Below are 21,926 nucleotides of genomic sequence, written 5' to 3' on the forward strand. Positions count from 1 at the left end.
TCACAAATGTCTTAACAATTTCTTTCACTGGAACTAAGGGGCAGAGCCCAACAGCTCTTCATCACAATCCCCCTCCACCAAACTTTACTCTTGGCACAGTGCAGTCAGACAGGTACCGTTCTCCTGGCAACCACCAAACCCAGACTCGTCCTTCGGATTGCCAGATGGAGAAGCGTGATTGTTCACCCCAGTGAAGACACCTCCACTGCTCCAGAGTCCAGTGGTGGCGTGCTTTACACCATTGCATCTGACGCTTTGCATTGCGCTTGGTGATGTAAGGCTTGGGTGCAGCTGCTCCGCCATGGAAACCCATTCCATGACTCTCTCTATGTTCTCGAGCTACCCTAAGGGCCACATGAAGTTTGGGGTTCAGCAGCGATTGACTCTGCAGAAAGTTGATTACCTCTGCGCACTATGCGCCTCAGCATCTGCTGATCGTGCTCTGTCATTTTACGTGTCCTACCAGTTCGTAGCTGAGTTGCTGTCATTCCCAATTGCTTCCACTCCCACTTACAGTTAACTGTTTAATATTTATTAGGGAGGAAATTTCACAACTGAACTTGTTGCACAGGTGGCATCCTATCATGGTACCACGCTGGAATTTGCTGAGCTCCTGAGAACGACCCATTCTTTCACAAATGTTATTAAAAGCAGTCTGCATGCCTAGGTGCTTAGTTTTATAAATGTGTGGCAATGGAAGTGATTGGATCACATGAAATCAATGACTTGTATGGGTGACTGAATATTTTTGGTAATATAGTGTATATAACAAAAGCCAACTTCCACAGACTTTTTCTGTTGCCAAGCTAGACAAATGTTCTGTTTTACTGATACTTCCTTTTTACAGTAACTTTTACATCATTCTCTGTTTGTCAGCCATTTGATGTACACATTAAAGGGCTTCTCTGAACATTCCTCAGGTGAGTTCTCTCCTTGCCGATCAAACAACGGAGGTTGCCAGGACCTGTGTCTGCCTACATCTGATGGACGGGTCAACTGCAGCTGCCGTGGAGACAGGCAACTTCTCGAAGACAACACCTGTTCTCGTAAGAAAGAGGACGGATTAAACGTCATAAGGTGTTGTGCTGATCAGAATGGATGAATGTTTCTGAATTCAAATGTTTCTGCGTCACCAGCTCTGAACATATCATGTGGAAGCGTCGATGACTTTGAGTGCGGAAACGGTGACTGCATTAACTATAGCCTGACCTGTGACGGGATGGCACACTGCAAGGACAAGTCTGATGAGAAGCAGTCGTATTGTGGTGAGTTTTTCATGAGGCAATTAGATGAGGAATCCTAAATTTCAGATAATTAGCTGATTTTTGAGAGATATTTAAAAAAAAAAAAAAAATACAAATTCTGCTTCTGAGTTAACTCTGTTCAACTGCTCTTTCTTCACAGCCAATCGAATTTGTAAGAAAGGATACAGGCGCTGCATGAACGGCCGCTGTATTGGTCACCAGTTCTGGTGTGATGGCACAGATGACTGTGGTGACCATTCAGATGAACTGCCCTGCAACAGTAAGTCATTTGTTTCTAAAGTAAGCTTTTAGCAGCTACACAAAGGATAACTGACTATTACACTTTTGTAAAAACATTACCAGAGTTTGCTGATCAGTGACCACATTTTAATGACATCTTAATTTATTGATTTAAAATAAAATAAGTTATAACGTGTACTTAAGCGGGAGTTTGTATATGCTTTTGAGGATGTATTTTCTCTCCAGTTGTCATTTATAAAACTGCTATACATCCTTGCAGTGACACTTTGCAAAGCAGGAGAGTTCCAGTGCAAGGATGGAAGCTGCATCTCCAACTACAGCCGCTGTGACCAGGTGGTCAACTGCGAGGATGCGAGTGATGAAATGAACTGCCGTATGTAATCTGCCAGAGTTTTCAACAATATTTCACATATTCACAAGTGGAGTTGTTAAAAAAATATATATATATTAAAAAATTGGCTGTCTACTTCAGTGCAATTTGTGTAAAACAATTTTCTAATCTAATTATCTTAATTCTAAGAGTTATTTCCAGGCATTTTAAAGGTTAGCTCCTGACTTCTTTCCCATTTTTCTCAGAACCCACCGATTGCTCCCGTTTCTTCCGCCTTGGCGTTAAAGGAGCCTCTTTTCAAAACTGTGAGAAAACCACTCTGTGTTATCTGTCCTCATGGGTGTGTGACGGCAACAATGACTGTGGTGACTTTTCTGATGAGAGAAACTGTCCAGGTAGGTGCCTCGTTTCCCTACCGATAAACTTTCAGCTTTTCTTAACCCGTCGGTGCTTCTTCATTTTGTTTGGTTGTTTTTTTTTTTTTTCTGTTGCATTGCAGATAAAAGGAAGCTTAAATGTCCAGTCAACTTCTTCGCCTGCCCCAGCGGCCGGTGCATTCCTATGAGTTGGACCTGTGATAAGGAGAATGACTGTGAGAACGGGGCCGATGAGACACACTGTGGTCAGTTTTCTGCAGAGCTGTCCTCTAATACCCCTATTTTGTATCTTTAAAAGACACAAAGCATACCAAAAAAGCCAGACTGTTTTTCTTTGGGCTTCCTGCTGCAGATGGAAAAGCACAGCTTACGGTTAGAGCAAACTAAATAATTGCTGAAAAATGCCGAATTCTCTCCACTCTCTCTTGCAGACAAATTTTGTACATCAACCCAGTTTGAATGTGGGAACCATCGCTGCATTTCCAGCCACTGGGTGTGCGACGGCTCGGATGACTGTGGTGATGGTTCGGACGAGGACCAGAAATGCAGTAAGTGACATGTTGCTCGCTACTTCTCTCCTTACCTTAAACTGTAAGGAGCATGACAATTCCTGATGGCCTGTCTTTGTATAAGTTTCACATGATGATGTTACAGAATCCAAAACCTGCAGTCCTGAGGCTTTCCAGTGTCCAGGCTCCCACATGTGTGTGCCGCAGCGCTGGAAATGTGACGGAGACAATGACTGTCCTGATGGAGCTGATGAGAGTGTCAAGGCTGGCTGCAGTGAGTGAGACATTTACAGACTGAATCAAAGTGCAGAGAAACAACACAGTTCCCCGTGCATTAAGAAAAGTGTTTCTGTCTGCTTCCAGTGTACACCAACAATACGTGTGATGCTGAAAATGAATTCATGTGCCAGAACAGGCAGTGTATCCCCAAACACTTTGTGTGCGATCATGACTTTGATTGTTCCGATGGGTCGGATGAATCCCTCGAATGTGGTGAGTGTGCTCGGCTTTGCTTGCTGGAAGCTCAAGTGTTGGTTTATAATATATCCCCGCTGGTTGAAAATGAATGTGGTTTGTGGTTGTTTTTGCTCAACCACTGACTGAAAGTTGACATTAATGTTGAATCCATTCTGGCGTAGAATACCCACCATGCGGTGCAGATGAGTTTCGCTGTGCGAATGGCCGCTGCCTTAACCAGAAGAAGTGGGAGTGTGACGGAGAGTTTGACTGTCAGGATCGTTCGGATGAAGCTCCCAAGAACCCCCGCTGCACAGACTCCGGTATTTATTTCCCCTCTCCCTCTCGCTGTCTTTTATTTCTCTGCCAGCATAATAAAGTATGAATCATATGTTAAATATTTTGTTCATAAAAGTGTACCTGCATCCTGTTTCACACTCTAATATAACCTGCTGTTTGTCTATGATTTCAGAGAGGACGTGTAATGAGTCAGCTTTCACATGCCGTAATGGGAAGTGTTTGAATGAGACTCTGCTGTGCGACCGCAATGACGACTGTGGTGACGGCTCTGACGAACTCAACTGCTTTATCAACGAGTGTCTGAACAGTAAGCTGAGTGGCTGTACACAGCTATGTGATGACCTCAAGATTGGCTTCAAGGTAAGCTGCTTAATTATTTTTGTTGTTTTTCCACTTTTTAAATTGTTTCTTGTCAAAAAAAAAAAATTAAAACTAATCAAATTATTTTGTGGACTACATTTAGCCAGTGAGCTTCCCTAATATGCACACAGTTAACACGGAAAAACAGTCTATATGCCAATAATGAGTTAAAGGACTTGATTTTAATAGGTTGGGATCCACTCATTTAAAGCATGCAGTTATGCAAGACAAAAACATGTTTTGCCTCTCATTCTTGAAAGTAGGAGGCCACCCTTGGAACAGATTGAACTCTGTGTGAACTCTTGTGTCTTCTGTGGTTGTGAGGTTGTGGTCAGAGCTTAATTTGAAAATGATAAGATTTTGTTCTTGTAGGGATTCCAAAAGTATTGCAAACTGACTAATTATGAGTGCACAAAATCGAATTGTATATATTGAAACTTCGCCACCAGAAACTTTTCCACAAGTGCCTCCTCAGTGTGTATTCAGGATTAGTAGACTGCCAATTCCCACATGATGGTAAAGGAGAATTTGCAAGCGAGCGAGCGCATGTGTGCGTGCGTGTTTGTGTTCTTTCAAAACACAGATGTGCTTATCAGAAGTGACAGTTAAAATGATTTTGAGCACTAATGAATACGTGTTCTAACTGTGCCTTGTGCTACGATGATGTTCAAGCCATTTATTTTATAAACACATTAGACGTCAGCTTATCCTTTACCCGTGTACTCTGTTGGAAGACAAGTTTGCAAATGAGATTTGTAGCTATTTATGCAGCACTTTTGACAGCAGCAACTGGATTTCATTTTCAGAAATGGAGCAGAAATAAAGCTTTTGGTGACAGGTAAAACACATGTCTCTGGCTGATTGACAGGTTTTGTAACGCGTAGTGGCACACCTTTGTAACTGTTCCAGGCTAAAAGTGAGAAGTGCCTGAATCTGTAGGCTGTGAGATTCCGACATTATCTCCTGTGCTCTTGGCGCCTTCAGTGCAGGTGTCATCCTGGTTTCCAGCTGAAGCGCGATGGGAAGACATGTGTGGATATAGATGAGTGCACCACCACCTACCCCTGTTCTCAACGGTGTATCAACACACATGGCAGCTTCCACTGTCTCTGCGTGGATGGCTTTGAGCTCAGCCCCAATGACCCCACTGTTTGCAAGTCCACATCGGGTAAGGCGCACGCATGTGTGTTTCTCTGGATCTTCACAGCAAGTGCATTCCTAAAGCATATGTTTTCTATCTGATATATGTGTGTAGATGAAGAGCCCTACTTGATCTTTGCCAACCGTTACTACCTGAGAAAACTGAACCTGGATGGTTCCAACTACACTCTTATAAAGCAGGTAAGACACATGGGTCACCAGTTTGAAGAAACATTCAATGTTCTTCTTTTCTGGATGCCTCCTAATTCTGACCCTGTCCCCCCCCCCCCCTTTTTTTTTTTTCTTCTTCAGGGTCTTAATAATGCAGTAGCGCTGGACTTCCACTATGCAGAGCATATGATCTACTGGACAGATGTGACCACTCAGGGAAGCATGATTCGACGCATGCATATGAATGGCAGCAACATGGAGGTCAGTGAGGACATCTGATATCCTTTCATTTGATTTTGGCGATATTTATGGTGGAATGCCAGATTATTTATGCAGAAAACACATTTTGAATTCTGATTGGGAACTTTATCATTGTCTTACATTTTGGATTGATAAACCTGGCAGGTTTTGCACCGAACCTCTCTGAGTAATCCTGATGGTTTGGCAGTAGACTGGGTTGGTGGAAACTTGTACTGGTGTGACAAAGGCCGAGACACCATTGAGGTGTCAAAACTTAATGGGGCTTACCGGACTGTACTGGTCAGCAGTGGCCTGAGGGAACCTCGTGCAGTGGCTGTGGATGTACGCTATGGGTGAGAAACATACACTGTTGTTTCTATAATTTTAACATGGAACTTCTTACATAATCTTGATCTTGAGGTGATTTAGATTTGAATGTACAACTGTAGTTCTGAGACGCTCTTTCTCCACTGTTAGTTACCTTTACTGGTCTGACTGGGGTGACAACCCCCACATTGGGAGAATTGGGATGGATGGCACCAATAGAAGTGCCATCGTAGAAGATAAGATCACCTGGCCCAATGGATTAACCCTAGACTTCATCAATGACCGTATATACTGGGCTGATGCCAGGGAAGACTACATTGAGTTTGCCAGCCTGGATGGCAGGAACAGACACACAGGTAACAACAGAACAGTAAACACAAACATTCTTTTATTGCTTTTTAGATATTAAGAACAATTTGACTGGTGGCTCATGCCCCGACTGCTGAATCACACTTGAAAGTGTGAAGTTTCAGTTGTTTTGGTGGTTGTTGTATTGGTATGAAGAACCACTGGCTATGCAGTGTTGTGCAAAAGTCTCAAGCCCCTCATCATTTCTTTATATTTTGTTTCTTTTAATTTTTTTGAGTGGTTTTTAGCAATAGTCCTCCGGGCTTTCTGAAAGTCTTTCAAAGTTTGTCTTTGGAGTTTAGCTGCTTTTTACACCCATTTTCAGTCCAGTACTTGCACCTGAGCATTTTCAAAGGAACATTTTGTTTTTTGGGGGGGAGTTTTTCTTTTGTTTTTTTGTTAAGCTACTGACCCATTTAAAAAAAAAAAAAAAGCACCTGGCTCAAGAGATGAACCAATTTTGTGTTTGCACATATTCACAGACAACTTGGCAAAGAACCTATTTTAAGTTGTATCTTCAGGCACTTTGTTACCAGCAGCCTGCTGCAAAAACACATAATTTGATCTCATTGCTTTAGTTGAATTTACAAGAAATGCCAAAGATAACATAGCTTGATAAGCATAGAATAGGTATGTTTGCACCAATGAGGTGATTTCAAATTGGCATATCCCAGCATGATGTGCAGTGTGTCATTAAAAAAAATGTGAGAAAACTGAACAAGTAGAGGACAAAAAAAAGAAGTGGCAGACCTAAAAAAAAAAAAACTGACACAGGATGTGAGAGATGCATCAGGCCCTTCAGTTGATCCATCTACTCTTTACTGAAGCGTCATCAGAAAGGGTGGCTGTCAGGAAGTTATTAAGGATGGGAAATGGGGAGAAAAGGCTGAGTTATGCCAAATTACACAAGAACTGGACTGAAAATCATTGGCAACAGAACTTATGGTGTGATGAATCCAAATTTGAAAATTTTGTTTCAAATTGTCGTGAATATGTATGGAGGAGGTCAGGAGAGAGGTAGAATAGTAGCTACAGTCATCTGTAAAACACGGTGGAGGCTCTGTCATGGTTTGGGGCTGCATTTCAGCCAGCGGTGTTGGAGATCTTGTCAAAATTGATAGAATTACAAATGCAGAAGAGTACCAGCAGATTTTGATCCACCATCCAGTACCATCTGGAAAGCATCTGATTGGCAACAGCTTCATTTTTTCAGCATAACAATAATCCCAAACACACTTCCAATTCAGTAAATGCATACCTGGATAGAAAAAACATACAATGAAACAACTATCAGTCATGAATTGGCCTCCCCAGAGCCTGGACCTCAACATTATTGAAGCAGTGTGGGATCAGCTTGAGACAGAAAGGAATAAATGGCAGCCAACATGCAATAAAGGGCTTTGAATGTCCTTCAAGAAGCCTGGAGAACTATTCCTGAGGACTGCTTCAAGAAATTACCGAACTTCAGACTGTGCTGAAAAATAGAGGTGGTCATACCAAATATTGGCTTTGAAGCTCATTAGAATTGCACAGATTCTGTTTTTGTTTTGTATACTGTATTTCTATGCATATTTGCTCATGTTTCAATTTAAATCGGTGCGCCCATTTCCCCTGCAAAATGTGCAGAAATAAAGGGTGGTTCAAGACTTTTGTACAGTACTGTATGTGAGAGTCAAATATTTTTATTATCTTTTATGACTTTTGTGTCAAAGGTCTAATTATGTGAAAATACAGTAAAAGGAGAGCAGATGCCATTAAGAGTCACATAGTTGCAACTTGAAATAGAAAACCAGTTTTTGTGTGTTTATTGATTTAGTCTTTTATAAATAAGCATGGCAGAGAACTGAGGATATCATGCTCATTTAACAGGATAAACTGTTTATGACAAGACTGCTGTGATGATTAAAGAGAGGTTAGGGTTTTTGCCTGTGAGTAAATTTTGTAGGTCCATATTGTCTTGTAATTTGTCTGAGAGAATTTCTTCTTTATACACACACACAAATGTTTGAGAGACACCAGGCATGAACGGGCATGTTAAATGGTTGTCTTCTGGTCTGGAGTCCTGCAGCTCAAGTCCAGAAGACATAAACTGTGAATAGGAGAGATTGTTCTAGTAAGAGAGGCCTCTATAGCATGTCTGCTTAGTGCTCAGTTGTTTAACACGTGTACTACAATAGCGTGCAGGAATTCTGGAGCACAGGGGGAATCTGCATTGGAACTTCCCACATTTGATAAGCACTGCTCAAAACAAATAGATAGCTATTGCATCCCATTTTCCTTTGTTTAGGCATATCCATAATGTAAAATTGTGGGATAGTATACAATCTACAGAATAAACTTCCTGCAGAGTACGGCGCTTCGTGTAAGTTTTCAACTCATTATGACATTCCAACAAGAAAACTATGCTAATTGAAGCGTTCTCGAGGGAAAACTACTGTTTATACAAAATGACACGGGCAATTCATCAAAAATGTAGTGTCTTCTCTTGTCTTGGTGTTCTACCTTTCATGTGTCCTGTGAATTATTATTAACCAACCCTTGGATACACACACGCCCTAAAATACCAGTGTGTACTTTTTTTGTATTTGCGCAACAAGACTTGGCCTGTTTGAATTTAGATAAGGATGGAACCAAAGGGCAGTTAATTAATCTGAGCAGTACCTTAGCTCAACTTGATGCTGTAAAACTGCTACGACACCTTAACAGTGTTAGCTGTTTAAAGTCCAACATCCTTTAAGATCAACTTGTGCCACATTTGCATGCTTTGCATGCAGCCTTTGCAAATTTGTCAAAATATGATGCATCTGTAGTTTGTTTCCATAACACGCAACCTCAAACACCGAGAGCAAGCATGAAATATAGTATATGAGAGCGGGGAAAGTGGCAATTAGTGTAAAACCTAATGAGGTGTAGAACTCATTACATAACACACAGATATAGTGGAGCCATTGTATGTCTGCACCCCACCCTGCCTCAGTTTTACATTAACAGTGCAGGATTTTATCAGAGGTTCCTCTTTGTAATAAAGCAACACAGGAGCAGCAAGAGTTTCAAATTATTAATATTATTGATATATTAACACTTACAGTGGAAATGCATTATGCTGACAGGAAAAGTCAGAGCCTTGCACGATTCAGATATATATTTGATAAGACTCTATTGTATGTGGTTTTATTGCTTTTCCTCCAAGTAGCCTGCTCACTGTTGAAGACGGTTGAAGGTGCACTGATTACTTTAGAAAGTCCTGAAATGTTACTGAGGGCACCAGTAGGAGACATTCAGAATGACTGATTATTTTCATATATAGAGTGTGATTGATTTATTGTTTGTGTACCCGCACAGTTCTCAGCCAAGACATCCCTCACATATTTGCCATGACACTGTTTGAGGAATACATCTACTGGACAGACTGGGAAACAAAGTCCATCAACAGAGCTCATAAGACTCTGGGTACCAACAAGACTACCCTGATAAGCACCCTGCACCGACCCATGGACATCCACATTTACCATCCCTACCGCCAACCCCAGGGTACGAGACAAAGCATGTAGAAATAAACTGTTGGTATTTATTATTATTATTAAATGACATTTCAATACGGATTGTGTTGTGTTGTGTAATGAGTTATTTTCAGTATATTCAAATTATATTCCCTATATTGATGCAGATATAAAACCTCAGGGTTGGGCTAAAAAAAAAAAACAGTGAAGCAGGCAGTGAAACCAGTTCTCCCTTTTCTGTCTTTTCCAGTGCTCAACCACCCGTGCCAGACAAACAACGGTGGCTGCAGTAATCTCTGCCTCCTTTCTCCTGGTGGAGGTTATAAGTGTGCCTGTCCTACCAACTTCTATCTGGCAAATGATCAGCGCACTTGCATGTCCAACTGCACAGCCAGCCAGGTAATGATGTAAACATCATTAATGGAAAAATGACAGATTGACCACAGTTGATAAGTGGCTTTTCATATCTCAGTTCCCTGCTGTGGCCTATTTGATAAACTAGTTATGCCTGGTGATTGCTTATTGACAGCTGGCTGGCTGCCCAGTGATACAGTACCTAGCTTATGGTTTTGTCAACAACAATGAGGCAGTGAAGCCCTGACATAATGCCCCATCATCACTTTGATTCACTTCTCTTCCTGTTGCAGTTTGTGTGCAAGAATGACAAATGCATTCCTTTCTGGTGGAAATGTGACACAGAAGATGACTGTGGGGACCGCTCGGATGAGCCAGCAGACTGCCGTAAGTGTTTGTGGAGGATAATTAGGAGGTGACCGAGTATGACAGTCATTTAGCATGGCGCATGCATGCAATATACATTTTGATCTTACCTCAGCCCACAATTCCACAGTGAAATGTTAGTCAGTGTGATCTTGAAACTGTGTGACGACTTCTTCCACGACAGGTGAGTTCAAATGCAGGCCGGGGCAGTTTCAGTGTGGCACAGGCATCTGCACCAACCCTGCATACATCTGTGATGGAGACAATGACTGCCAGGACAATTCAGATGAGGCTAACTGTGGTATGTCTCTTTTATTTATATATAAATTTACAAAATTTTCACTGTTTTTTGACATTTTCACAAGAAACTCCAGTATGCAGACACAGCAGGCGCTGACAGCTGCGCGGAAAAACTTTGATTTAAAAAAAGTTTGATAACTTATGGATAACATAGAGCAGCAGGAGAGTCTAAATCGAAAAAACAGCAGGAGTGAGCTGGCAGGAAAAAAGAAAGAACACGAGGGAGCTGAGATGATGTGATGATTCGACAGACTCAGACTTTATGCACACGAGGCACAGGTGAACTCCGTCAAGTCAAGAAATAGGAGGAACAAAGGAGGGAAGTAAAAATACAGAGAGCTGCATGAGGAACTAACCTTCAGAATTTAACAGGAAGTAAACTCAAAACAGGACAAAGAAGAGGAAAACCACCAAAAAGGAAAAGGCAGGGAAAAATAAGGGCAGTGCCCAAAACCAAGGTTACCACAAAAAACTCGGCTCATAAAGACCTCGACAGAACAGATTTCATATTTTTCTTATGTTACATCATATTACCTTAATATTCATCACTCATTAACTTTAAATGTCTTTCTTGGTTTGTCTGCCTTTCTTACCGCACTGCAGACATTCATGTTTGCCTGCCGAGCCAGTTCAAATGTTCCCACCCGAGCCGCTGCATTCCAGGTATCTTCCGCTGTAATGGCCAGGACAACTGCGGAGAAGGGGAGGATGAGAAGGACTGCCGTGAGTAACCCTACTTTTTGTGGGTTTTTTTTTTTCCTCTGTTTCAGTCTGCAGTAACTATAAATCTGTTATCCCCCCCCTCCCACCCCACCCCATAGCTGAGGTCACATGCGCACCCACCCAGTTCCAGTGCGCCATCACCAAACGCTGCATACCTCGTGTCTGGGTGTGTGATCGTGACAATGACTGTGTGGACGGATCGGATGAGCCCGCCAACTGCAGTAGGACTCCGGTTTTATTCTGCCTTTTATTTATTCTGTGGCACCCTAATTGGCTTTAAGTTTAACTGCCCCCAAACATTTCCCTTTCCAGCCCAGATGACCTGTGGTGTGGACGAGTTCCGATGTAAAGACTCTGGGCGCTGTATTCCTGCTCGCTGGAAGTGTGACGGCGAGGACGACTGTGGTGATGCATCGGATGAACCAAAAGAGGAGTGTGGTAAATGGCTTTCCTTTTTAGTAAAAACAAACATTTTTTTTTTCTTCTCCATTTTGATTTCATTGGCAATAATAATTTTGTGATTTGGTCAGCTGAGAGGACGTGTGAGCCATACCAGTTCAGATGTAAGAACAACCGCTGTGTGCCGGGCCGCTGGCAGTGTGACTATGACAATGACTGTGGGGACAATTCTGATGAAGACAACTGCAGTAGGTGTCACTTTGAGCTTGAAAGCAATGTCTCCATATATCATCTTACCTTGTCCACTGTCACATTCGTGGCCCATGTCTTTTTCACTGATAACATAGTCATTTTGCACCTTTTAACTCTTTAACCGCTACAGCACTTGTTTGGTGCTAATTCATTGCTCATTTCTCATCTGATATTTGTTTCATTTCATACTGTCCCGTTTGGCATGAGCCAGAGGTAAGTCACTTCATCTCCATAAGATAACCACTCCCATATTGAGTGTCCCCTCTTCTGTGTCTGTTATTAAATACTGTCTTCATTCACTGTCCCTCTGACATGTGAGAGTCTGCAAGCTGAGCTCTACACTGACTTCATCTTCAGTATTAATTGGCTATTGCAACAAATATAAGCAATAGGAGTGCACACAAAACACTAAAATTAAACCAGTTATATTAAAACTAAATTGTAATAAAACAGCTCCTTTCAGTCTCTCATATTACCTGCAGTGTCTGCAGTCGTCCCTGTAAGTGTTACACTCTTTGTCTTGTGCCGAAGGGTAAAACGGCCATAGCTCACCTGATCTATGCCGGTGTTGTCAGTGATGCAGACCTTGTCTTTTTCTGTAGTGCCTCGAAAATGTTCAGAAAGCGAGTTTGCCTGCACTAACGGCCGCTGCATTGCCGGGAGGTGGAAGTGCGATGGAGATCATGACTGTGCGGATGGATCTGATGAGGTTGGATCTGTTGAAAAATATATTTTGTGCATTCGTTTGTAAGTATAAAAGCTAATATTCCATTGTCTGCGGGCTATGCTCTTTCTTTAGCATGGCTGTGATCTGAAGTGTGACCATGACCAGTTCCCATGTAAGAACGGACACTGTATTCCAATCCGCTGGCGGTGTGATGCCGATCCAGACTGCATGGATGGCAGCGATGAGGAGAATTGTGGCAGTGCTGGTAAGCATATTTTTTGGGTATATAATTTTTAATGTCCCTACATTAAGGAAAAAATGAGTATGTATTTGACTTTTACTAAGACAGAAAGTTGTATCAGGCATTGCTTAAGCACACCAGTAGTAAAAATCTACTTCCTGCAGCTGGGCGTCACTGCCCTCTGGATGAGTTCCAGTGTAACAACACCCTGTGCAAGCCCCTCGCCTGGAAGTGTGATGGAGAGGATGACTGTGGAGACAATTCTGATGAAAACCCCGAAGAATGCAGTGAGTGCTGCAGCCTTGCTTATAACAGTCGTATTGAATGCCTCTTTGGATTTAATCTTTTCTTCTGACCCATTTCCTTTCCTCTGCCCTGTATTCCTCATCTTCTCGCTCTGTTTGACTCTTAGGGAAGTTCCAGTGTCCGCCTACAAGAGCATTCCGCTGCCAAAATGACCGTGTGTGTCTGCAAGTGTCGAGGAGGTGTGACGGCATTAATAATTGTGGAGACAACAGCGATGAACTAAACTGCCGTAAGTTAGGAGGTTGTTCAGGTTATAAAATCTCCTACTTATTTAACTTGATTAAGGAGATGCTGACGTATGTCTGTGTATGTGTCAACAGAGACTCCTCGAACTGTTCCCACATGTGAGAAGGATGAGTTCCTGTGCTCCAATGGCAGGTGCATCAGCTCCAATCTGCGCTGTAACTTCTTTAATGATTGCGAAGACTATGGCTCTGATGAGATCAACTGCAAAACAGGTAGATCTTCACTTACTTCTGACTGACCATGGACATGAGGTCTGACATGTTTTGTTTTTAAATGCACTGCCTCATCTTTCACTCGTGTTTCTGTCTTATAGACACAAAGCTAAACGACTGTCGGAGTAACAGGACCCAGTGTGGTGATGGTGATGAGGCCCACTGTGTCACTAATGGCACAGACTCCTTCTGTTCCTGCAAACCAGGCTTCCAGAAGATAGGTCACCACACCTGTGGAGGTACACATGCAGAAAGCACATTATGACAAACACGTGACTTGAAATGTTAACTTTATAGTGGTTAGGAGATGGGCAATATTTTTCAATTTAATGTGACACCCCCCCCTTCCTCCTTTTTTTTTGGCTCTTATATTTTAAAGATAAGAACGAATGTTTACAATTTGGAGTGTGTTCCCACATCTGCAACAACACTAAAGGCTCCTACAAATGCAGCTGCCACAAGTACTTTACCAGGATAAATGACACCTGCAAGGCTGACAGTAAGTACACTGCTTATCCCTTGAGATTTTTTTTCCAAGTCTCATAATAATTATTCATTTGAAGGCTGTGTGACTGTAATTTTTTTTCTCTTTCCTTTCCAGACATGAACAGCAGTCGACAGATCCTATACATAGCTGATGACAACGAAATCCGGAGCCTGGACCCTGGCATGCCCAACTGGCGCTATGAGCAGACCTTCCAGGGGGATGCCAGTGTACGCATTGATGCAATGGACCTGCACATCAAGACCAACCGCATCTTCTGGACCAACTGGCACACAGGCCGCATCTCCTCCTATGAGCTTCCAGGATCGTCCTCATCATCGTCTTCCAGGATCACCAACCTGCAGGTAATGGTGGTCAGATAACGCAAACTCTCCATTACACCAGTGCACACATAAAACTCAAACATCTGAACTTTCTGCTTTTATCTAGATCAAAGAGCTGAAGATGCCCCGTGGTATAGCTGTGGACTGGGTGGCCGGTAACCTGTACTGGACTGACTCAGGGCGCGATGTAATTGAAGTGGCTCAGATGTCAGGCGATCATTGCAAGACCCTCATCTCTGGCATGATAGATGAGCCTTATGCCATTGTAGTGAATCCACAGAGAGGGTAAATAGATAATTCATTTAAGGCTTTTTCTGTGGTCATATCTTTTGTACATATGTGTTCTGACTTATACTTTCCATTAGCACCATGTATTGGGCAGACTGGGGGAATCACCCTAAAATTGAGACAGCCGCCATGGACGGCACTCTAAGACAAACTCTCGTCCATGAGAACATCCAGTGGCCCACAGGTAAGTACTGCTTCAAGACTGATTCCTTTTGATTCAGATATGCATAATCATTTTATCTATATAGTTTTACATTTTCATTAAGGCCCTTCAATTCTGACTCTGCAGGTTTAGCTGTAGACTACTTCAATGAGCGTCTCTACTGGGCAGATGCTAAACTCTCGGTCATTGGCAGTGTCCGTCTGGATGGCTCTGACCCAGTCGTTGCTGTCTCCGGGATCAAAAACAGTTGAGTTCATTCTGCAAATTAACAAACTACATGGAAGTTTACCAATGTGACATTAACACATTGCCCATACGTACTTTGCTCTTTTTTTTTCCTAGGTTTGCTCCATCCATTCAGCATCGATATCTTTGAGGACTACGTTTATGGGGTCACATATATAAACAACTTTGTCTTCCGGGTCAACAAGTTTGGCAAAGGCCCCATGGAAAATCTCACTACAGGAATCAACCATGCTACAGACATAGTCCTGTATCACCGTTATAAGCAGCCAGAGAGTGAGTATCAAATGTACTGTGTGCTGAGTTGACCAAGGATTTGTCTTCACACCTACTCTGAAGTAAACATTTGATCTAAATTATAAATGCGCATCATATGCCTTGTTTTGATATTTGAGTTTTAGATTTTCTCACTGGTTGTTTTGTTTCTCTCTGGACCAGTGACTAACCCATGCGACAGGAAGAAGTGTGAGTGGCTGTGTCTGCTCAGCCCCAGTGGGCCCGTGTGCACCTGCCCTAACAACTACATTGCAGACAATGGCACATGTGTGGAGAGGCAGAATCCCACCCAGTCACCATTGTGTATGTACAATACATAAACAAATAGTTTCTATTGGTTGACATCTGGGCACTAAATTCAAAATGCTGTCTCCTTTTAATAGCTCCGCGCTCAGGTACGTGCAATATTCAGTGTCAGAACGGCGGGAGTTGCTTCCTCAACGGCCGTCAGGTGGCCAAGTGTCGATGCCAGCCCAGCTACATAGGAGAGAGATGTGAAATCAACCAATGTAGGGACTACTGTAAGAATGGAGGCACCTGCACTGCTTCCCATACTGGTAAGAGATTCAATTCAATTAATCCAGCCATCCATTCTAATCAATTCAATTCAGGTTTATAATAATGCCAAGTCACAGTAACCATCACCTCAATGTGCTATATACTGTAAGGTTAAGACCCTACAGAGACCCTTACCTGTTTGAGCATCCTTTGTAATGAAAGCTCCAGGGAGAGTAATGTCAGTCTGTCTGTTGGTCTGTCCGATTTGTTAGTCAGGCTGAAGTCTCAACAAGTTCTGGAGGAAATTACATCAGCTCTCCTTTTGGAGATCCACAGGCTCTTTTGCTAGCGCTACTGTGAATTTGACCAAACTATTGAAGTGATTGCCGTAAAATTTCATCCAGACATTAATAACCTGATCCTTTGAAATTATCCTTCTACAGGCCAAAATTGATCCAGTGCTTTGGCTGGTGATCAAGCACGTGCTAACTAATGACATTCTTGTCAGCCTGAAATGTACCTTCTGTTTACTGCTGATTAGCAAATGTTACTGTGCTAATAAAGTCAAAATTGATGTGCCAAGGCTTTTGATCACAGGAAAGAAAGCTTTTTTTTTTTTTTTTTCCTATTGTTTAAATTGTTAGAGAAAAATTTCCATCCTTTTGATGTCTGTGAGAGTATTCTTGACTACTCATTAATGATAGCAATTACAGGCTGCAGCGGCAAAGGCATGAAGCAGGGGAATTCCACATAGTTCCAAACCTCGCTGGTACTTCATTTGTTGCATCATGTGCACGAGCCAGTGTAGTTTCTAGTTAAAGAAACTCGAGAAGGAACCCACTCAGCAATTTGGGTTGTATGTTAAATAAAGCTGAATTACTTTTTAAATTTCATTTAGCAGTTACATCCTATTTTAATTGTGTATTTTAGGTTTGCCAACTTGCAGATGCCCTAAAGGCTTCACAGGGCCCAACTGCAACCTGCACACTTGTCAGGACTATTGTCTGAATGACGGCAACTGCTCAGTCAGCATGGGCAACCAGCCAACCTGTAGTTGCTTGCCAGAGTACCTGGGAGACCGGTGTCAGTACAGTAAGTAACTGCACTTGAGGATGTTTTTATATTGTTTTTGTTGTACTGTCTGTTATAATCCATGCAAAAAAATAAAGCATAAAATAAAGCTGGTGCTTTGTAAACCTTCAAATAAAGGTCATGTCAACTTTTCACAGAGCAGTGTTGTAGAGTGTGATCAAAAATCTCCCACTAGAACCTGGCACATGAGGAACAATGTGTGACTCTTTTCTCTTTCTTACTGTCTTAAGGTAAATGTGAAGGATTCTGCGAGAATGGTGGAACTTGCTTGCAAACCTCCAATGGCACCAAACTTTGTCTGTGCCCCACCGAGTACATCGGGTACCAGTGTGAGCTGGACAAATGTCAATTCTGCGGAACGGGCAAATGTTTGACGTCACCCTCAGGGGAGGTTTCCTGCAGGTAAGCATCCTGTGGGACGTGATCTCTGCACAAAATCAATTAGACTTGGATTTGTAAATATTTGTTGACTTTTATTTTGAACTGCTAGAATATTCTTTGCCCATTTAGTAGTTGAAATGCCAAATGGGCAAAGTCACCCGCCAGTCTACGGAGTTTGTGCTTCCTAAAAGTGCACAGCATGGAATATATCATTCCAAAACCATGGGAATTATTATGCTGCAACAGTATCTGCTCTTGTATGTAAATATTATTTCTGTGTTTGTAGCTGTCCAAATGGTCAGATCCAACCCAGCTGCTATTCCTGTTTAAACTACTGCACACACGGACAATGTTCAGTAGACAATCGCACACTGCTGCCTCAGTGCACGTAAGATCCCAATAGTCATACACAGATATATATACTTTGTTACTAGAGACAGAAAAACAAACTTTCACATACATCCACTGCGTAACTCTGTACCTAGGTGTCCTGTTGGATGGAGGGGATACAGATGTGAAGTTGCAGCTACGCCTATAGAGTCGCCTACTTCTAGTGGCAGTAAGTCAGACAGTTCCTGACAGTCAAAGTTTGTTCATAAAACATGCACTTTGGTCCTGTTTGCTTATCATTATTTGTTCACTCAGGTACCGCGTCCATCGTCATCCCAGTACTTCTGCTGCTGTTGTTGGCACTGCTGGTGGTTGGTGCCATCTTGTGGTACAAGCGGAGAATGCGCGGGTGAGTACTAGTTTAGGACACTTTCTTCTTTTTTTTTTAATTCAAACTCCATTTGTCATCTGGTCTTCACACCTTTCTAGCTTTTCTTTCTCTCTTACCTTTTGATAACCATCTATTTCCCTGTCTCCCAGGTCTCTATGCCCGGGCAAATCTCGTTCTCAATGCTCGCGGTAACTTTATAGGGTTACATAATTCACCTGTTGACCCACAATTCCTCTCCTCTCCCTTCCCCAAAATATAGTCAGACTACCTTTGCTATGCTTTTTGTCGGTCTATTTGTCCATTATGTTGTTCAGTGCAGAAATCTTTCCATTGTCCTTGCTTGCCATCTTCTGTTTGCCTTCCATGGGGTTTCCCACCCAATAACACAGGGACCTTCTGACTCTTGAATAGCTTTGGTTATGCACGAACAGCTGAACTTCTATGTCCTCCTGATGTTTCCATACCTTTCCTTGTTTACATTAGTAAATGTTAGGCTTAGGCAATGTGCTTGCAGAGTAAAATGTATAACTGTGCATCTATGAAAAATGTTTATATGCTTGCAAACAGCCGAATATTTGCAATGTAATCCAGCATTCTCCACGATGGACATGCTGCAGTATATTCCATAGGTTTGTTCAAATGGCCTTTTGACACAAAAGCTCATTTGAAAACCTTTGATGTATGTTGTCCTGTTCGTGTTTACTGTAATAGCCAGTGAGTCAGTATTTCATTTATGATAAGTTGTGACATTTTTTTAGCCATCTTTTTAACTTGTTTTATTTAGTGTTTCTCCCCAGATTAGCACTTCATCTTTTTTTTCTTTTTTTAACCAGGGTCTGAATCTGCTTCTAAGATAATTGTTTATCTGTTTTTCTGCAGTGCCAAGGGCTTCCAGCACCACCGAATGACTAATGGAGCCATGAATGTTGAGATTGGGAATCCAGCCTATAAGATCTATGAAGGAGACCCCGATGATGATGCTGGGGAGCTCCTGGATTCTGACTTTGCTTTGGACCCAGACAAGGTAAGAAAAACTCGTTTCATTAAAAACATTTTCACATATGTGTGGTAGTGGCTAACCATTCACATATTTTCAGATTTATGAGCCCCTTTTTGAGTCTTTAAGGAATTGTTTTTGCTTGTGGAGTTATTAAACTTCCGTTCTGTCTGAGGAACACCAGATGGCTGAAAGCTGTAGTTACAAAAAGTCTTCCGGTCCTGTAGAACTCTAATGGAAAACAGCTTTCTGGGTTGACCTCTGTAAACACACTTTTGCTGAGTTCATGGGATCAGTGACTTATTTGGGGTCATATTGAATTTAAAAAAAAAAAAAAAAACTTTAGAAACCAAAGAGCCATGTCATGGTATCGATGTCCACCTTTTGTAATGTCAGTGGAAATTATATTTTGAAAATTATGTGAGTCATATACGAGAGCCCTCACAAGTAGCTTCTTAGTCTTGTGGTTTACATATCGTGGGTGGCTGTGGCTCAGGGGGTAGAGTTGTCTACCAGTTCCAGTTTCGATGGATTAATCCCTGGCTCCTCCTGTCCATGTATAAAGGAATCCTTGGGCAAGATACTGAACCCTGAGTTGCCTCCAATGCATCCATTGGAGTGTGACCGTGTGTGTTTATGTTAGATAAAAGTGCTATATGAATGTGTGTGATTGGGTGAATAAGACTTGTAGTAGAAAGCTCTTTGAGCGCCTTGAGCAGAAAGGACCTATATAAGTAACATTCATCCCAGGAGCAGATACCAATCCTTTGGGAGTTGCGTCAGAAAGGAGTACCCGCTCTGGTGGCCCCTTGTAAATAAGGGGAGCAGCCAAAAGTAGTTTTTATGCTAGAGCACTCATTATCACCAGATTCAAACCCCAGTTAAACAGTTTTCACCATAAAACAAAAAAAAAAAAAAGGAATTCTCTATTATGTCTTGAGTGCTTTAAAAGAAGGCAGATGGACTTCTTTTTTTGGTTTATGATGACATTTCCCCACCAGACAAAAGGACTAAATACTTGGCACTCTCCATCTCTACCTTTTTAGAAGTGAAGAAGCCTTTTCTATGAGAGGTGAAACATCCTCACAAACCAAAAAAGAAGTACAGTTGCCTTCTTTACAAGCACTTTAGACTACCATGACCTGGATGACTGCAAACCTCTATTAACTGACACTTTGACACTATTATGGCAGCACGTATTGGCAAAACACTTTACTGAGACCTTGTGTGTCTGTAACTCATCTGTCTTGTTTTGCATTTGTCGTGTTGTAGCAAAGCTTAAGTATTCATTCTCGGAACAAACGAAGAAAAGTTTTTCAGTGGAAAGGCACCTAATAGTTTGTTGGGTGCAGATAATTAGTGACCAGACCTCCAGAAACAGGTAACCAGACATATAAAACATAACAAGACCACAACTGTCTGCCAGGGTTCCAGCACTGAGCTGGAAAATGTGTTTTTATATGAGTGAGCTGAGGCTATTTTATTATACAAAATACATCAACTGCTTCTTTCACATTTACTGAATCTTTGCCTGAGTCACCAAGTCATTCTCTTCTCTCCGCAGCCCACCAACTTCACGAACCCAGTGTACGCCACCCTGTACATGGGTGCCCACAACAGCCGCAACTCTCTGGCCAGCACTGATGAAAAGAAGGAGCTCCTCTCCCAGGTCGATGAGGACATGAGCGACCCCCTGGCATAGACCTCGGCATGGACTGAATTCTGCCAACATCGCCCTGCCTTGCCCAACCCAGAGCCAACAAGCTCTCTCATTTTATGCCTTTACCAACTGAAAAGAAAAAGCAACAAAAAAAAAACAAAAAACAGAACAAAAAAACAAAACAAAAAAAAACTAGAACACTGTATAAAATGTATAAAATGAAGGACTACTTTTTTAAGTGATTGCAGTATTATATTTTGTTCTTTGACAAAAAGGAAAAAAAAAATCCTCTGGTGATGGAAAAGAAACCATTTTATAGACATTTTATTCAGTTCTTTTTAATTTTGATCTCACTTCCTCACAGCTCTCTCTCTCTCACACACACACGCATATAGCCACTACCTCTGTGCAAATGTAAAAGATACAAATGGCAGTGGAACAATTTTTATTTTTTATTTTTGTATGAATCATATTTGGGTGGGGGGGTGGATAAGATTATTGTTCCATCCTAGAAAATGTTGCCAAGTCTTCGTTGTTCATGAAAGAGAGATCTGTCAATGCTCACTATGAATGCTTCCTGGATGCTGGTTCAGCTCAGTCTTTCACATTTTGTGTGTATGTACGTTTGCTACTGGAGGTCTTAGGGGCTGAGAGAGAAGAAGAGATGATGTTTAACTGCACATGTACACACGGGAGACATGGCATCGCAGACAGTATCTGCTCTGTTGTTGCAAAGAACTACATTCAAGTGATTGTCTTTTACCTCCTTGCACAGACTAAAGTTATATATTTCCATATATATGAACCTATTAACAAAGTGTCTTGAAAATATACCCAGGAATACAAACATCAGTAACAAATAGCAGTCTGGACTTTTTTAAGGTTTTTTTTTTTTTTTTTTTTCCCCCAAGTCATTGTATAATTGACATATGTTGTGTCAGCGATGAATGAGTCCGTGGCTGTGTGTGAGTGTGCGCTGGATGAAGATGATTGTAATTAAGTCCACATTCCAGGATGAAAAGTCTGGGATGATATCCGTGGCCTTGGCTTAGCCTACTGCAGGACACTCTGGGCAGGAGCTGGGCTTTGTTCTGAAACTCCTCTATAAAGTTCTCCTTGGGAGTGAAGGAAAGCTTCTGTGAATTTCCG

At 41.9% G+C, this 21,926-nt stretch overlaps 1 protein-coding gene across 1 annotated transcript in view; it reads left to right on the plus strand.

Annotated features, from left to right (window-relative positions):
- LOC115782719 (low-density lipoprotein receptor-related protein 1-like) overlaps window positions 1-20,969 on the plus strand; it is an 82,565-nt gene extending 61,596 nt beyond the window's left edge. The window contains exons 45-89 of the mRNA XM_030733084.1: window positions 921-1,046; window positions 1,137-1,265; window positions 1,405-1,524; window positions 1,765-1,878; window positions 2,082-2,231; window positions 2,336-2,458; window positions 2,645-2,761; window positions 2,868-2,996; window positions 3,086-3,214; window positions 3,361-3,501; window positions 3,651-3,838; window positions 4,823-5,006; window positions 5,094-5,179; window positions 5,291-5,410; window positions 5,555-5,742; window positions 5,867-6,072; window positions 9,407-9,595; window positions 9,815-9,963; window positions 10,212-10,305; window positions 10,469-10,585; window positions 11,188-11,307; window positions 11,406-11,528; window positions 11,620-11,745; window positions 11,838-11,954; window positions 12,561-12,667; window positions 12,758-12,890; window positions 13,031-13,153; window positions 13,279-13,401; window positions 13,493-13,630; window positions 13,732-13,869; window positions 14,010-14,129; window positions 14,232-14,479; window positions 14,565-14,743; window positions 14,824-14,930; window positions 15,036-15,155; window positions 15,252-15,428; window positions 15,591-15,731; window positions 15,812-15,985; window positions 16,857-17,018; window positions 17,249-17,420; window positions 17,686-17,787; window positions 17,885-17,958; window positions 18,045-18,138; window positions 19,000-19,144; window positions 20,682-20,969. Of these exons, the coding sequence (XP_030588944.1) occupies window positions 921-1,046; window positions 1,137-1,265; window positions 1,405-1,524; window positions 1,765-1,878; window positions 2,082-2,231; window positions 2,336-2,458; window positions 2,645-2,761; window positions 2,868-2,996; window positions 3,086-3,214; window positions 3,361-3,501; window positions 3,651-3,838; window positions 4,823-5,006; window positions 5,094-5,179; window positions 5,291-5,410; window positions 5,555-5,742; window positions 5,867-6,072; window positions 9,407-9,595; window positions 9,815-9,963; window positions 10,212-10,305; window positions 10,469-10,585; window positions 11,188-11,307; window positions 11,406-11,528; window positions 11,620-11,745; window positions 11,838-11,954; window positions 12,561-12,667; window positions 12,758-12,890; window positions 13,031-13,153; window positions 13,279-13,401; window positions 13,493-13,630; window positions 13,732-13,869; window positions 14,010-14,129; window positions 14,232-14,479; window positions 14,565-14,743; window positions 14,824-14,930; window positions 15,036-15,155; window positions 15,252-15,428; window positions 15,591-15,731; window positions 15,812-15,985; window positions 16,857-17,018; window positions 17,249-17,420; window positions 17,686-17,787; window positions 17,885-17,958; window positions 18,045-18,138; window positions 19,000-19,144; window positions 20,682-20,819 (6,200 nt within the window). The 3' untranslated portion in view covers window positions 20,820-20,969. The remainder of the gene's footprint in view (window positions 1-920; window positions 1,047-1,136; window positions 1,266-1,404; window positions 1,525-1,764; window positions 1,879-2,081; window positions 2,232-2,335; window positions 2,459-2,644; window positions 2,762-2,867; window positions 2,997-3,085; window positions 3,215-3,360; window positions 3,502-3,650; window positions 3,839-4,822; window positions 5,007-5,093; window positions 5,180-5,290; window positions 5,411-5,554; window positions 5,743-5,866; window positions 6,073-9,406; window positions 9,596-9,814; window positions 9,964-10,211; window positions 10,306-10,468; window positions 10,586-11,187; window positions 11,308-11,405; window positions 11,529-11,619; window positions 11,746-11,837; window positions 11,955-12,560; window positions 12,668-12,757; window positions 12,891-13,030; window positions 13,154-13,278; window positions 13,402-13,492; window positions 13,631-13,731; window positions 13,870-14,009; window positions 14,130-14,231; window positions 14,480-14,564; window positions 14,744-14,823; window positions 14,931-15,035; window positions 15,156-15,251; window positions 15,429-15,590; window positions 15,732-15,811; window positions 15,986-16,856; window positions 17,019-17,248; window positions 17,421-17,685; window positions 17,788-17,884; window positions 17,959-18,044; window positions 18,139-18,999; window positions 19,145-20,681) is intronic.
- The last annotated feature ends 957 nt before the right edge of the window (window positions 20,970-21,926 follow it).

Source organism: Archocentrus centrarchus, chromosome 7, assembly GCF_007364275.1.
Source record: "Archocentrus centrarchus isolate MPI-CPG fArcCen1 chromosome 7, fArcCen1, whole genome shotgun sequence".
NCBI lineage: Eukaryota > Metazoa > Chordata > Actinopteri > Cichliformes > Cichlidae > Archocentrus > Archocentrus centrarchus.